This window comes from Lycorma delicatula, chromosome 1 (genome assembly GCF_047948215.1).
Source record: "Lycorma delicatula isolate Av1 chromosome 1, ASM4794821v1, whole genome shotgun sequence".
NCBI lineage: Eukaryota > Metazoa > Arthropoda > Insecta > Hemiptera > Fulgoridae > Lycorma > Lycorma delicatula.
In genome coordinates this window covers 61,572,684-61,585,893 of record NC_134455.1, presented here as the reverse complement: position 1 = coordinate 61,585,893, position 13,210 = coordinate 61,572,684, and the positions used below count along the sequence as shown (strand labels likewise).

The following is a 13,210-nucleotide window of genomic DNA, read 5'->3' as shown; positions in this document are numbered from 1 at the left end:
CACTAGCCATATTGATAAAAGGGAGTTGGCATGGAGACAGCATCTTCTTCTTCTTTTAGTTTTGTGTTAGCTGCTGGGCCAGCTGCTGCTCCTGGTGCAGAGCAACTTCGTGGTGTGCCAGGTGGCTGTGTGCAGCAACTCTCTCCCACTCCCTGTGCACTCTTAGTCTTTCTTTCCCACAGTTCATTGTAACATTCTTTTAAATTATTTGTTAAATAAAGAATCCTTTATTTTACTGTCAAATAATCTTTCTTTTATAAATAAGTTTGAATAATTATGTAAATAATTAATTTAAATATCAATAACAATTGTTAATCTTTGATTTAAATTTAATAATAAATTTTAAAAATCTATTATACAGTTGTTAGTTCAATTTTTTCCAATAGATGGTAACACTCAACAACAGCAGCCTGGCACACCACGTTGCCCGCTCTATGCCAAAAGCAACTAAAATGAAAATGTAAGCATATACAACAAACAAACCAATGCACCATATGTTTTTATTGGAGAGATGGTCAATAATAGCCAATTACTAAATCAGAACACTCTCAATCAATGTTTCACAAGCAACCAAGTGCAATCAGAATTGGGTAAAAGGTCAGCTGACTAAAAGCTTCCTTGGTTGGTAAATTAGATTGCTTATTGCCTGGGATTCTTAAACAGGAATGCAGCATGAACTAATGTATATTGCAATTGCAAAGAACTGAAACAGAGATGTATAGATGAAGTCATTAAAGTGTAATACATACATCTGATGTGCTTGAGTGTCCAATCAAAGCTTAATGTATGTGGTATAGTTTGTAAACCAATTTGCATGGCCATAAATATGAAATAAAGTTCTGCAGGAAATATACTGATTTTAGGATGCAGACTGAACATGTTCAAATAACAGCAGCTCTATTAGAAAGTTAAGATTTTGAAAATTCTTTCTATTTTTAATAATTTTCCAGTAAAGAAAGCACAATAAAGAATTGTTATTTTCTTTCCCATTAATCTTATTTTCTTATCTAATTCCCTCATATCTTTTTTTCAGGCTCTGAATGCACAGAAAAGTTTTCTTTGGGTATAATTATAATATTGCAAAAATATTTATTCAGAAAAAACATGTCTAATAAAAAAAACAAACTGCATATATTTAGCTAACACATTATTATCACTTACAGTATGTTAGCTTTAATATTTAAATTACTATATCATAGTTAATAAAGAAGTAATTAATATTAAATTTCTACCTTGCTTAACAACAAGATGTCAAGGAAAGCAGCAGTAGCAAATCCCATTGTCAGCAGGAGTAAGAAAAATCCAATGATTATTCCAGCTGTTGATCCATCAGTCAAATTTGTAATAGCTTCACCAAGACCACTGAAACAAGTATAAAACTGAACTAAAACAAACACTCCTGATAAAAAAAAAAATAACAGAATCAACTTGTATGAATCCTTACTAATATTATAAATGTGAATGTGAGTTTGTTTGTTTGTTACGCTTTCATGCAGAAACTACTCAACAGATCATCATGAAACTTCGTACACATATTTTCAAAGGTATTGCCAAGGACATAGGACACTTTTTAGTAAAAAAAACAATATTTTTCTGGGAGGGCAAAAAAATTTATATTGGTAGGTATGATCGTCCGACAAAAAATTTGACCAAATTCAATGCCATCTGGCGTTCCAGTAAGTAAATGAAATAAAGTGCCAATCCAACACTGTAATACCGACGGTCAAGTCACTATTCAATTGAATATAGTGCTTCTGCTGTTTTGAATCCTTCTATATTTATTGTTATTCTTCTGTCACTTCTAAGCAATACTAAAACTTTTCCAGTTTTTGAGGTTAGGTGCCTGATTATTGTTTTACTTCTAATGCTATTTTTAGTTTTTACTGTGTTTTTTTTCTAAAATGCCTCGGAAGCGCAAATCTAACCTGTCCAGTATCACGGGCCCAGGCGGCAAAAGTTGCTCGAACTCAAGAATCTTCCGCTCACGCAGAACTAAGACGACAACAACAAGCGAGGCGAAAATGTGCTTTGAGGGCTGGTGAAACAACTTCTCAGAGACAAGAAAGGTTAGATGAGCAAGCTGAACGCCAAGCTACCTTAAGAGCAGCAGAAATGCCAATTCAAACACAAATTCGTTTAGAAAGACAAGCTGAACAGCAGGCAGCTATAAGAGTGAGAGAAACTCCCAGAACAATCGCAGGCGAGAAGAATCGTTCATGCAGAAATGCAAATCGCGCGCCGTCAAAATTCCATGCGTAACAATTTAATAATTCTGGATTTCAATATGATCCTTCACTTGAATACCATAAGCACTTTTTAATTGGTATTGGCTCAATGAATAGAAAATGTCAGCATTGCGATGCTTTGAAATGGAAAGATGAAACTGCTGGAATGTGCAGTTCCAGTGGTAAAGTTTCGCTTCCTTTACTTGGTGAACCAGAGGAGCCTTTGAAAACTCTATATTTAAGTGTTACAGATGAGTCAAAGCAATTTTTAAGTAAAATCAGAAAGTATAATTCTTGCTTCCAAATGACATCCTTTGGAGTAGATAAAGTGATAAGAATGCCCAAATTTAGTAAACCGTCGTTGTCAGTATATTGAAGGAGTCGAAAGAGATATAGTATTGAAAATTTAATGAATGTTTCACAGACACAATTTGTTGGTAAATACCTTTAAAAGTGCAATAGAAAACTGGCCTCCAGATAATTACATAGTGGTCATTCATGCTGATCGGATTCCACGTGGCGAAAATGAGAGGCGTTATAATGCGCCGATGATCAATGGTTGCTGTTTTGGTTACTGGTGACCCATGCTCTCCACGAAACATAGTGTTTCGGGCACATGATAATACGCTGAAACGCATAACCGATACTCATAAATTTTATGATGCTTTGCAGTACCCGTTAATTTTCAGTAAAGGTGAGTCAGGATATCATTTCAATATTCCAGTCATTAATCCAACAACAAGACAGCCAGTTCCCAAGAAAAAAGTTTCCTGCATGGATTTTTATGCATATCACATGATGCTTCGAGAGCACAACTTCAATCTCCTTTCGTGGTCAAGGCAACTCTTTCATCAATTCTTGGTAGATATGTATATTAAAGTAGAGAGCGAACGCCTTCGTAACATTTCTATAAACCAGTAGAAATTACGAGCTGAAAATTACATTCACCTACAAGATGCGATTAGCGCAGATGGTAATATTAGACCTAACGACATAGGCAAGATGGTTATTCTGCCTTCTACTTTTGTGAACAGTCCCCGTTATCTGCATGAATACACTCAAGACGCTTTCGCTTATGTACAAACTTACAACAGGCCTGACCTCTTTGTAACTTTTACTTGTAATCCTTCGTGGCAGGATGTACTAAAGAGCTAATGCCCGGGCAAAAAGCCACTGATCGACATGACATAGTTACTCGCGTTATTTCATTTAAAGGTTCACTGCGAGTGAAGCCAGTAAAAGCTAGTTAAAATATAAAAAAGAATTACTATAATAAACAAATATAATAAAAAAACAATTAAAACAAAAAAACTGCAATCGATTCTCATTTTTCCTCTTATTTTAATTGCTTACAAAAATAACTTTAAATAAAACTTAAGTCAAAAGTGAAGTATATAATTATTTCAATGTATTAAAAAATCCTTTGTAGTACACATATAGTACTACTGTGCTCTCTCAACTAAGTAATTAATTGATGCTAAGGTTTAGAGGTGTAACATGCATGCATATTTACAAGTTATCCCATTAACTTCAACTAAAAACAACTGAACTTCCATGAGGATATGGGTGAAAAATAAGTAAGGGTTCATCAAAACATACTGAAATTGAGATCAGAAGAGAATTGTAATTTTCAATACTATAGGTTCGTAATGGAATTTGAAACCTATCAATTGCCTTGAAGTATGAAGCAAAAAAAAAATAAAATAAAATTTATAATGCTTAATACTACAGAATAAAAAAAAGGTCTAGTATTCATTTTTGATAGTTTGATTGCCTTGGAAAAACTCTAATCCTACAAACCCCAGGAGAAAATATCCCCATTTCACAATTTTAATAAGAATAAGGGAATTTAACTTAATTCTTTACAGAAGACTCATGAAGAAAAGTTGTCAATTTGGTTACCGGCACTATTTGCCAATTAACGTTTTAACCTCAATACTTATATTCACAGCTTCACTTTCAACAGCTGAAAGCTTCTTACTCTGTACCACAATGCCTTTATTGCACAAGCAAAAACACTTCCTCTAATTTTTGCAAATAGAAAAAACTGATCCCTCTCAGTCTTTTGCAAGATTAATCTGGTTTTGAAGTAGTATAATGAATATAGATAAAATTTTGTGGGAAGAACTAAAAGGTTTCATAATAATCTGCAATGTCTGATAGCAAAATAAAAATTTGTAAACTTTTGTCAGTAAATTTCTACAATTGTGTTTGCTTGGGATTAAACATGTTCAAATTTTTTTAAAAAAAATGACAATGAGAGAAAAGATAATGCTCATCATCTACACATAGATTTCAACCTAACATCCTGGTACATTCTTTTGAATGTAATTTTCCATTACCCTCTCTTTTGTGCCAATAATTTAATCTTAAAATGTGAATGCCAGTTAATAACGGACTTATGTTTTCAAATTTTTCTGGTCAGCAGTATCATGTCAGAGCAAGAGATTCCATCATCAGTTGTGCAATACACATTATAATAAAGCTTCTCACAAATGAGGATGCCAAACCCTCCAAAAAAAGAACAGAAAGTGAAATTTTGTTTGTATTTATATACAAGGCATATTCATAAAGGGACTGTATAAAGGGTGGTCAAAAAGTTTCCAACAAAAATCTTGAATCTTCTTGGTTAAGGCAGCAGTGTGAGGACATGCATTGTCATCAAAAAGGATTATGCCCAACAACAGTTTTCCTCATCGTTGATTTCGGATCGCACATTTCAGTTTGGTGAGCGTTTTGCAGTACATGTCAGCTGTAATTGTTGATTCTCATTCCATAAAATCAAAATTATGCATTATTCGTCCCAAAAAATGGTAGCAAACATTTTTCGACCTGAGTACAGAGACAGCTTAAACTTTTTCGGTTTTGGGGAACTTGAATGGTGCCACTCCACTGACTGTTGTTTCGATTCGGCATTGGTGTAGGATACCCACGTCTCGTCACCCGTAACAATGTAGGAAAACAAATCATCCCCCTTTTGTTGATAGCGGTCCAAGAACGTTTGTCCACTGTTCATTCTTTGCTCTTTGTGTTGGTCGGTGAGCATTTTCAGTAACCGCCTTGCACACAATTTGTGATATCCAAGCTTTTGTGCAACAGTCGTGTAGTGAGTATCACTTGTTTCCTAAGCTAAAAGAATGGCAAAAGGGAAGAGATTTTTGACCAATAATAAAGTCATTACTACTGGAGATTGCTGTTTTAAGGAGTTGGATAAATCAATGTACTAAGCTGGCTTAAGCATTCTTGTGGAATGATGGGCTAAGTGCATAGATCTTAATGATGACTATATTGAAAAATAAATCAAAATGTACCCAGAAAAATGTGTTCTTATTCAGGCCTAGAACTTTTCACCCTACCCTCATATTTCTGATATTAACACAAATTTAGAAATAAATAATGATTGCATAAATTAAATATATTAGAAAAATATTATACATACAAATACAAACAAAATTTCAATCTGATAAACCTTCTCCTAGTATAGGGACAAGGGAAGCAATTTTAGGGCTCAGAGAATAGTAGAAGGAAGAGTAAAGAAAAACAAACCAACATACTTGGCATTTATAGACATAGAAAAGGCATTGAATAACGTAGACTGGAATAAAATGTTCAGCACTTAAAAAAATTAGGGTTCAAATAAAGAGATAAAAGAATGATGCTAACATTTACAGAAACCAAACAGCAACAGTAATAATTGAAGAACATAAGAAAGAAGCTGTAATAAAAAAGGAAGTTCGCAAGGATGTTCCCTATCCCCGTTACTTTTTAAAATTTACATAGAACTAGCGTTGATGTTAAAGAACAATTTAGATCCGGAGTAACAGTACAAGGTGAAAAGATAAAAATGCTATGATTTGCTGATGATATAGTAATTCTAGCTGAGAGTAAAAAGAATTTAGAAGTAACAATGAATGATATGGATGAAGTCCTATGCAAGAACTACCGCATGAAAATAAACAAGTACAAAACAAAAGTAATAAAATGTAGTAGAAATGATGAAGATGGACCAGTGAATGTAAAAATAGGAAGAGAAAAGGCTATGGAGGTAGAAGAATTTTGTTATTTGGGAAGTAAAATTACTAAAGATGGATGAAGCAGGAGCGATATAAAATGCTGAACAGCACAGGCGAAACGAGTTTTTAGTCAGAGATATAATTTGCTTACAACAAAAATTAATTTAAACATCAGGAAAAAATTTTTAAAACCATATGTTTAGAGCGTAGCTTTATATGGAAGTGAAACTAGGATGATCGGAGTACCTGAAAAGAAAGGATTAGAAGCTTTTGAAATGTAGTGCTACAGGAGAATGTTAAAAATCAGATGGGTGGATAAAGCGACAAATGAAGGGTTGTTGCAACAAAGTGATGAAGAAAGAAGCATTTGGAAAAATATAGTTAAAGAAGAGACAGACTTATAGGCCACATATTAAGGCATCCTGGAATACTCGCTTTAATATTGGAGGGACAGGTAGAAGGAAAAAATTGTGCAGGTAGGCAACAATTGGAACATGTTAGGGATGTAGGATGTAGTGGGTATGTATATAGAAATGAAACAACTAGCACTAGATAGGGAATCTTGGAGAGCTGCATCAAACCTGTCAAATGACTGAAAAAAAAACTTATCAATGTTTGAGGGAAACAATCTTATAAAAACTACAACTTATAGCAGCACTCTTATAATAAACTAATACATGATTTTTATTATTTTAGTATTTTTAATTTGCAGTTTAATACATTTCAATTATGAATGAGAATGCATGATCACACAAAAGTACTTTCATGGTTAAGGTAAGATATGTCTTTCTCAATATTAGGTACTAGATGATTCATATTAATAAAATTTAAAATAATATGAATCTTAAAAAGATTAATTTCAGTAAAATATATGTATTCTATTAATATAAACCACCTAGTAAGAATATTGAGATAAGAGATATACCAAAATTTTATCTCAATATTTTGTAATAGGTGGTTTATATTAACAGAATTTAACAGTACAGAGAAATAATATGAACCTTAAAAAGTTATTAATTTCAGTAGAATAATAATGAATGCGTACACACACGCATGCATATGCAGTTTGATAAAAAATACATGGAATTTTTTTTTGAAAGAATCTTTATTTATTCATCAGTATTGATTTTGTCACCTTCAAAGTACTCCTCTTCAAATATAATACACGTTTGTGCCAGTGCTTTTTCCAATTTTCGAAGCACCTCTAAAACACAATTTTCAGTATGGCATTTAGTTCCTTTAGTGATTCTGTCTTTATCTCTTCAATGTTGGTAAAATGTCATCCTTTCATGGTTCTTTTCAGCTTGGGAGACAGGAAGAAGTCACAGGGGGACATGTCTGATGAATAGAGGCTGAGGCGCATCATAATGGTGTTGTTTTTGGCCAAAAGTTTATAAACAATCAGTGAAGTGTGAGCAAGTGCATTTCACAGTGCAATTGCCATGAACTGTTTCACCACAAATCCAGGCATTTTCTTCAGGTTGCTTCATGTAAATGGCGTACAACTTCCAGTTAGTACTCACAGACTGTATAGTATGGTGGCAAGAACTTATGATATACAATGCTACTGAAATTGAAGAACACAATGATCAAACTTGAAGAGATTTTTCTGGTCTTGGTTCTTCAGGAAGCTTCCATTGGGACAATTAAGCCTTAGTTTTGATATCATACCCATGTTTCAACACCAATTATGATCGGTATTTAAGCAGCTGTGGATTATCATTCACTTCATTCAGCAACTCCTGAGAAATGTTTAATCGGCACTGCTTTTGGTCAAAATTCAACAATCTTGGAACAAATTTTGCTGCCACACTTTTCATGTCCATAACCTCCAAAAAGATTGCTTGGCATGAACAAAATGATATTCCAACATCATCAGCAACCTCTCTAATAGTAATTTGGTGATTGTCCATAACCATTTTCTTCACTTTTTCAACACATTGTCATTGGTTTTTGTGGTAATGGGACATCCAGGGAGCTTGTCATCTTCAAGGCCTTCTTGGAAATGTTTGTACAACTTGTAAACACTTGTTTTATTCATAGAAGAATCGCTAAAAGCAACATTTACCATTTCCAATTCGATGCTGCACTTTATTTCATTATTAAAGCAGAATTTAATGCAGAGTTTTTTTCCATTTTTTCATACGTTAAAAGTCACTGACCATACAAAACATGTATGGCTTTAGATAAGCCAAGAGTAAACTAAACTCCCAATATGGCTAACACTGTAAATATACATTAGGAACTAGTCTACCAACACCAACAAAAAAAAACAATTGTGACAATTGTTTAAGTCCAATTACACAGCACAGAAAATTTTAAATCCCACCTATTTTTTTTATCAAACCTTTATATATATACATACATACATAATCATATTAATAGGAACTTAATAATGTGGTTTTTGTGGTTCTAATTATTGTTTTGGTGGTTTATATTTCATATAATATTACACATGCACACATTTCTTATATTGACAGTTTACTGAAGGTTTCACGACAAGACTGAAAATCTCATCAGAAGTCAGATGAACATATTTCCTTCACACAATAAAAAGATTCTTAGAACCTGTTTTGTACTTCTGAATCTATAAACTATTCCTTAATCTGTCCATTCAAAATTTTCTTATATATTAGTCAAATTGCATGCATATTTACTAATTTTGTAGTATATACATCTTGACTATTTCCTTTTATGAACTATAGATATCATTACAGTCTTCCATTCTACAGGTACTAATACTTCTTTCATACATACACTGAAATCATGTACTAATGATTTTATCACATATTTGGCAGAGCCTTAAGGAAATAAAGCCTAGACCACATGCCTCCTTTTAATTTTGATACCTATAATTACTTTCTAAATCTTAAAAAACTCATCTGCAAGAAACACTTGATATCATATTTTTAGATTTGTTTCAATAAATTTAATCTAAGCTACACCACAAATTTGTAATCCTTGGTGACTATTACTAAACATGCCTTAATCACACACATCATCCTAAAACCTATAAATGTAAAACTATCTATAGTCACAATCATTCCTAGCCTTTGTATTCTGCTACTCATTTTTTTTTTCCCCAATAATCTTCATGATAATAAATTATATCTCTGAGATTAACAACTGAATTTCAGCCATGTAGTCATAAATATTACGCAAACAAACACCAATAATTTATACAATCTGAATACTTTAGATTTCTAAGCCAACCCATAATATATAGAGAAATATATTTAGTAACAGGAAAATAAAAAAATTCTTACCAACTCCCGCCGCCTGGTAAACCAAGAGTTTGTATTGTAGTGATTACAAATTGGAAGAAGAAAAAAAAGAAAAATACCATAAAATTGAATGAGCTGTCACTCCTGCAAAAAAGGATAAATATACACAACTTGATTTTGTACTGTTTTTATCTACACTTAATACAGAAAAATTAACACAAATTTTTTTTACAATAACATATGCAACTTATGTAAAACTTGATGTTAAAACAAAATAAATATATGATTTTAACTTTATAAAGATACTGTAATTATTAACAGACAATAAATCTTGTTGAACAAGTAGGTTGTAAAGATAAGAATAATAGTCACAATATAGATAGATACCATTCTGGAAATTTTTCTATGCGACTAAGATTAATTCAACTTAATTATTTTATCTATCTACCCACATTTTACACAAAATTGATATTCTACCCTATTAAAAGTACTTTTTTCAGTCAGCATTTACAAAATAATTGAAGCATTACTTTTACACTAGCATGTAAAAATTATTTACTCTAAAACTACAGATTATAAATAGACAATATTATGATAGATTTACTTAAGAGATGTGCCTTGCTAAATTGCTTTTTGAGCATATATTATGCTAAAGAGCTACTAAAATAGTAAATTATTGATAGAAAGAATCTTAATAAAAGATGATAATAAGAGCTACTATTAAAATTCATCAATTCAAAAACATAAATTTTATTATATTCACCATAAATGGTGAAGTTAGTAAATCACAACCTGTTTATAATAGAATTAAAGGTATGGGTCGTCAACACATTGAATCAAAAGGCCATTAATTATGAGTTCCCGCTTTTACAAATTAAATCTCTGTTTTACAGAGATTTATTTCTGTTTTACTGCTCTAATTTTACCCAAAAGTATAATTTCAGCAACAATAATAAAATTATAAACACAGACTTATGAATTGTTAGAGATGGGTGTTTGTTTAATGGTCTGGTTTTAAAACATATAAAGCCTCAAAACATATAGAATTTAATCCCAAAATATGAATTTTATACAAATATCTTACATGAAAAAAAAAAACAACAGCATCAATGACCACGCATTAACTACCTGAAGCATAACCAATTAGGGACTATAGGACAATGCTTTGTGTATCATAATAAAAACAAGTGAAAATCTGTACAATAACTCTCTATGTCACTAGTATGAGCACAAACTAGGATTCCCAGATCATATAAAACAAATTTGCTGCATCTTCTTTAATAAAGACAACTTCATATTAACAGACAAAAAAAGAATTAGCCAATTAACATTTTGTTTTCCTGAAATCTGCTGAGTACAAATGACTACTTTTATAAGACCCCTAATTTTTATTATTATTATATATGTTTCATAGAATATAATGTTTGTTGAAGTTAAGATAATTTTTTTAACTTTGATTTCATTTATGCTGATCCTCACTTCCATTTCCTTTTTGACTTGGAACAATCTCTCTGATGTTTCTTTTAATTTTAATTCTTAAATTAAGAGTAGTGTGCCTCATTTAATCCAACAGACAGCTCAACCAATAATTGGTTTTTTATGCATGCCATGGAGGTAACAGAACCCTTGGCAGTTACAGACAGACTAGTTTTTCATAAAAAATGACAACCTTGCTGCCCCACTGGCAACTCAAAGGTACCAGAGCTTGCACAACATCCAGTTGAGACCTGGTTCAATAATTTATAGTTCAGTTGAATACTTTAAGATACATCTTTCGGGAACAGGTAAGGTGTTCCTTTAGAAGCAATGCACATGTACTTATACAGCTCCTTAATTTCTGAAGGAAAAGCAATTTTGTTGTAGTATTTATGAAATCTGATCCATAAAAAATAATTATCAGTGATAAAATGCTCCCATCCTAGTTAAGAATGCCGTATCTCTTACGATATTCTGAACAGGATAGTACAAAACATCTGGAGAGGACCCTAAGCTACCTACTGGGTGGAGTTTTCTGTCTTATGCTGTGGTTTATTATCGATGAATACATCAAGCTTTCTCACTAATTCAACTCTTTCTCCATCCTTGATTTCCTCTTTTCATTTACTGTTTGTGGGCACAAGCTAGTCCATAATGCAAAGAACCTAGAACCAGTGCATTTTGGAATGATCTAAGGGAGTGGAATGTGGACTAACTTGAAAACTCTGATACCTTTCCAGTGGCCACACAATATTCCTAAAGGATGACTGTTACTTTAGACTCTTCCAAAATCAAGTGAAAGCAATTTCTAAGAGTGAACAGTAATGTTAACCCCAGCGTTCCATCTCTTCCCAAAAACTCACTTCAAATGTCAACTATACTGAAAATCCTGGAATAATTTTAATTATTGATTGCATGTAAAAACAGAATAAATATATTGTTCACTCTGCATAACATACTCCCTTTGCCATTTAAAAGTTTGGAACATAATATAAAATATTTATTAGTTTAAAAATGAACTTTAAATTAATATATACTTTTTTGTATGAAGATATACTTTTTTATACTATGGATGTAGTATAAACCTTAACCTTTTCAGATCATGTAGCCATTAAACTGGCTATGTACGTTAGTTTTAAAACGCTGTAACAAAATCTAAGTCGGTTATTTTTTTTTTATATTCACAAAGGAATCAGTTTTATTACACAATTTGAACAATGTTTATACGATGTAAAATGTTTTATTTAGACTATAAAGAATAAGACCATTTTTTCCCAGAAATGTGCTTTTGTGTGTGTGTGTGACTCGTGTATTATAATTGCTATGAGGGTTAGGGATTTATTTATTATTTACAAAAATAGCTTATCTTATTAGCAACATATCGATGTATTGAAACACATAATAAATTATGATATATAGCACATAAAAAAAAAGAAGGTATTTGTGGTCATAAATATGTCACTTTTACTTGAGGCCTATAAATATCTTTTCTGACAAATGATATCGGTAAACATGTATAGATTCGTAATGAATAAGAGTATACAGTAAAAATGTTTTTTTGTCAATCTGAATAGCCTTTTGAGTGGTGGGAATTTTTATAAAACGTAGTTTTCTGAACCCACTTTCACTTATACTAACATATGTTACTAATCTGTGATTTATGACATGGGTTTTTCATCATATTTTGCCCAATTTTCAACCGATTTGCTTGAAAGTATTATTTTTTTAATCAGCAAACTGTTTCATAAACACAAAGAAAAAATCTTTCGCTAATAAAAAACACGGTAGAAATGCGCAATAAAAATTCTGCAATAAATTATCGTAATTTTTGTACTGTTTCAATTTTTTTGTTGTTACAGGCATAAAAAATATCCAATCGTAACGATTTTTTTTGGTCAAAATCTGTTAAATCTCTTTAATATACTGTAATTTTTTGAAATTTTTTTCACAAGAGGGTAGCATAAGACTGAAGGGAGGCAATCAGATACAAACATATTTTCGCGGAGCACTAATCAACCGCGGATCATTGTGATGGGAAAAGGTTAATAAACCCCAACACAATATAGTCAATCAATTGCCACAGCTCATTAATCAATGCTATACATAGAATGCAAAAAATCAATTCAAACCACAACTTATATAGAAAAAAAAATCACATATATTGCAGCTAGTAGTCAGATAAATTTTAATTTGTTTGTCCATGGTAGTAAGTGGTAAAAACAATGCAATATTAATATTTTTAAGACAAAGTGAACCAAATTTTTAAATTTCA

The 13,210-nt window shown here is 31.9% G+C and overlaps 1 protein-coding gene across 9 annotated transcripts in view; it reads right to left on the bottom strand.

The window, feature by feature from the left end:
* Scamp (secretory carrier membrane protein) overlaps positions 1-13,210 on the bottom strand; it is a 131,970-nt gene that overhangs the window by 51,495 nt on the left and 67,265 nt on the right. For all 9 annotated transcript variants that reach the window (XM_075355451.1, XM_075355442.1, XM_075355400.1 and 6 more), the window contains 2 exons: positions 9,505-9,606; positions 1,233-1,362 (listed from right to left, as the gene is read on the bottom strand). In XM_075355451.1, coding sequence (XP_075211566.1) covers positions 1,233-1,362; positions 9,505-9,606 — 232 coding nt within the window. The remainder of the gene's footprint in view (positions 1-1,232; positions 1,363-9,504; positions 9,607-13,210) is intronic.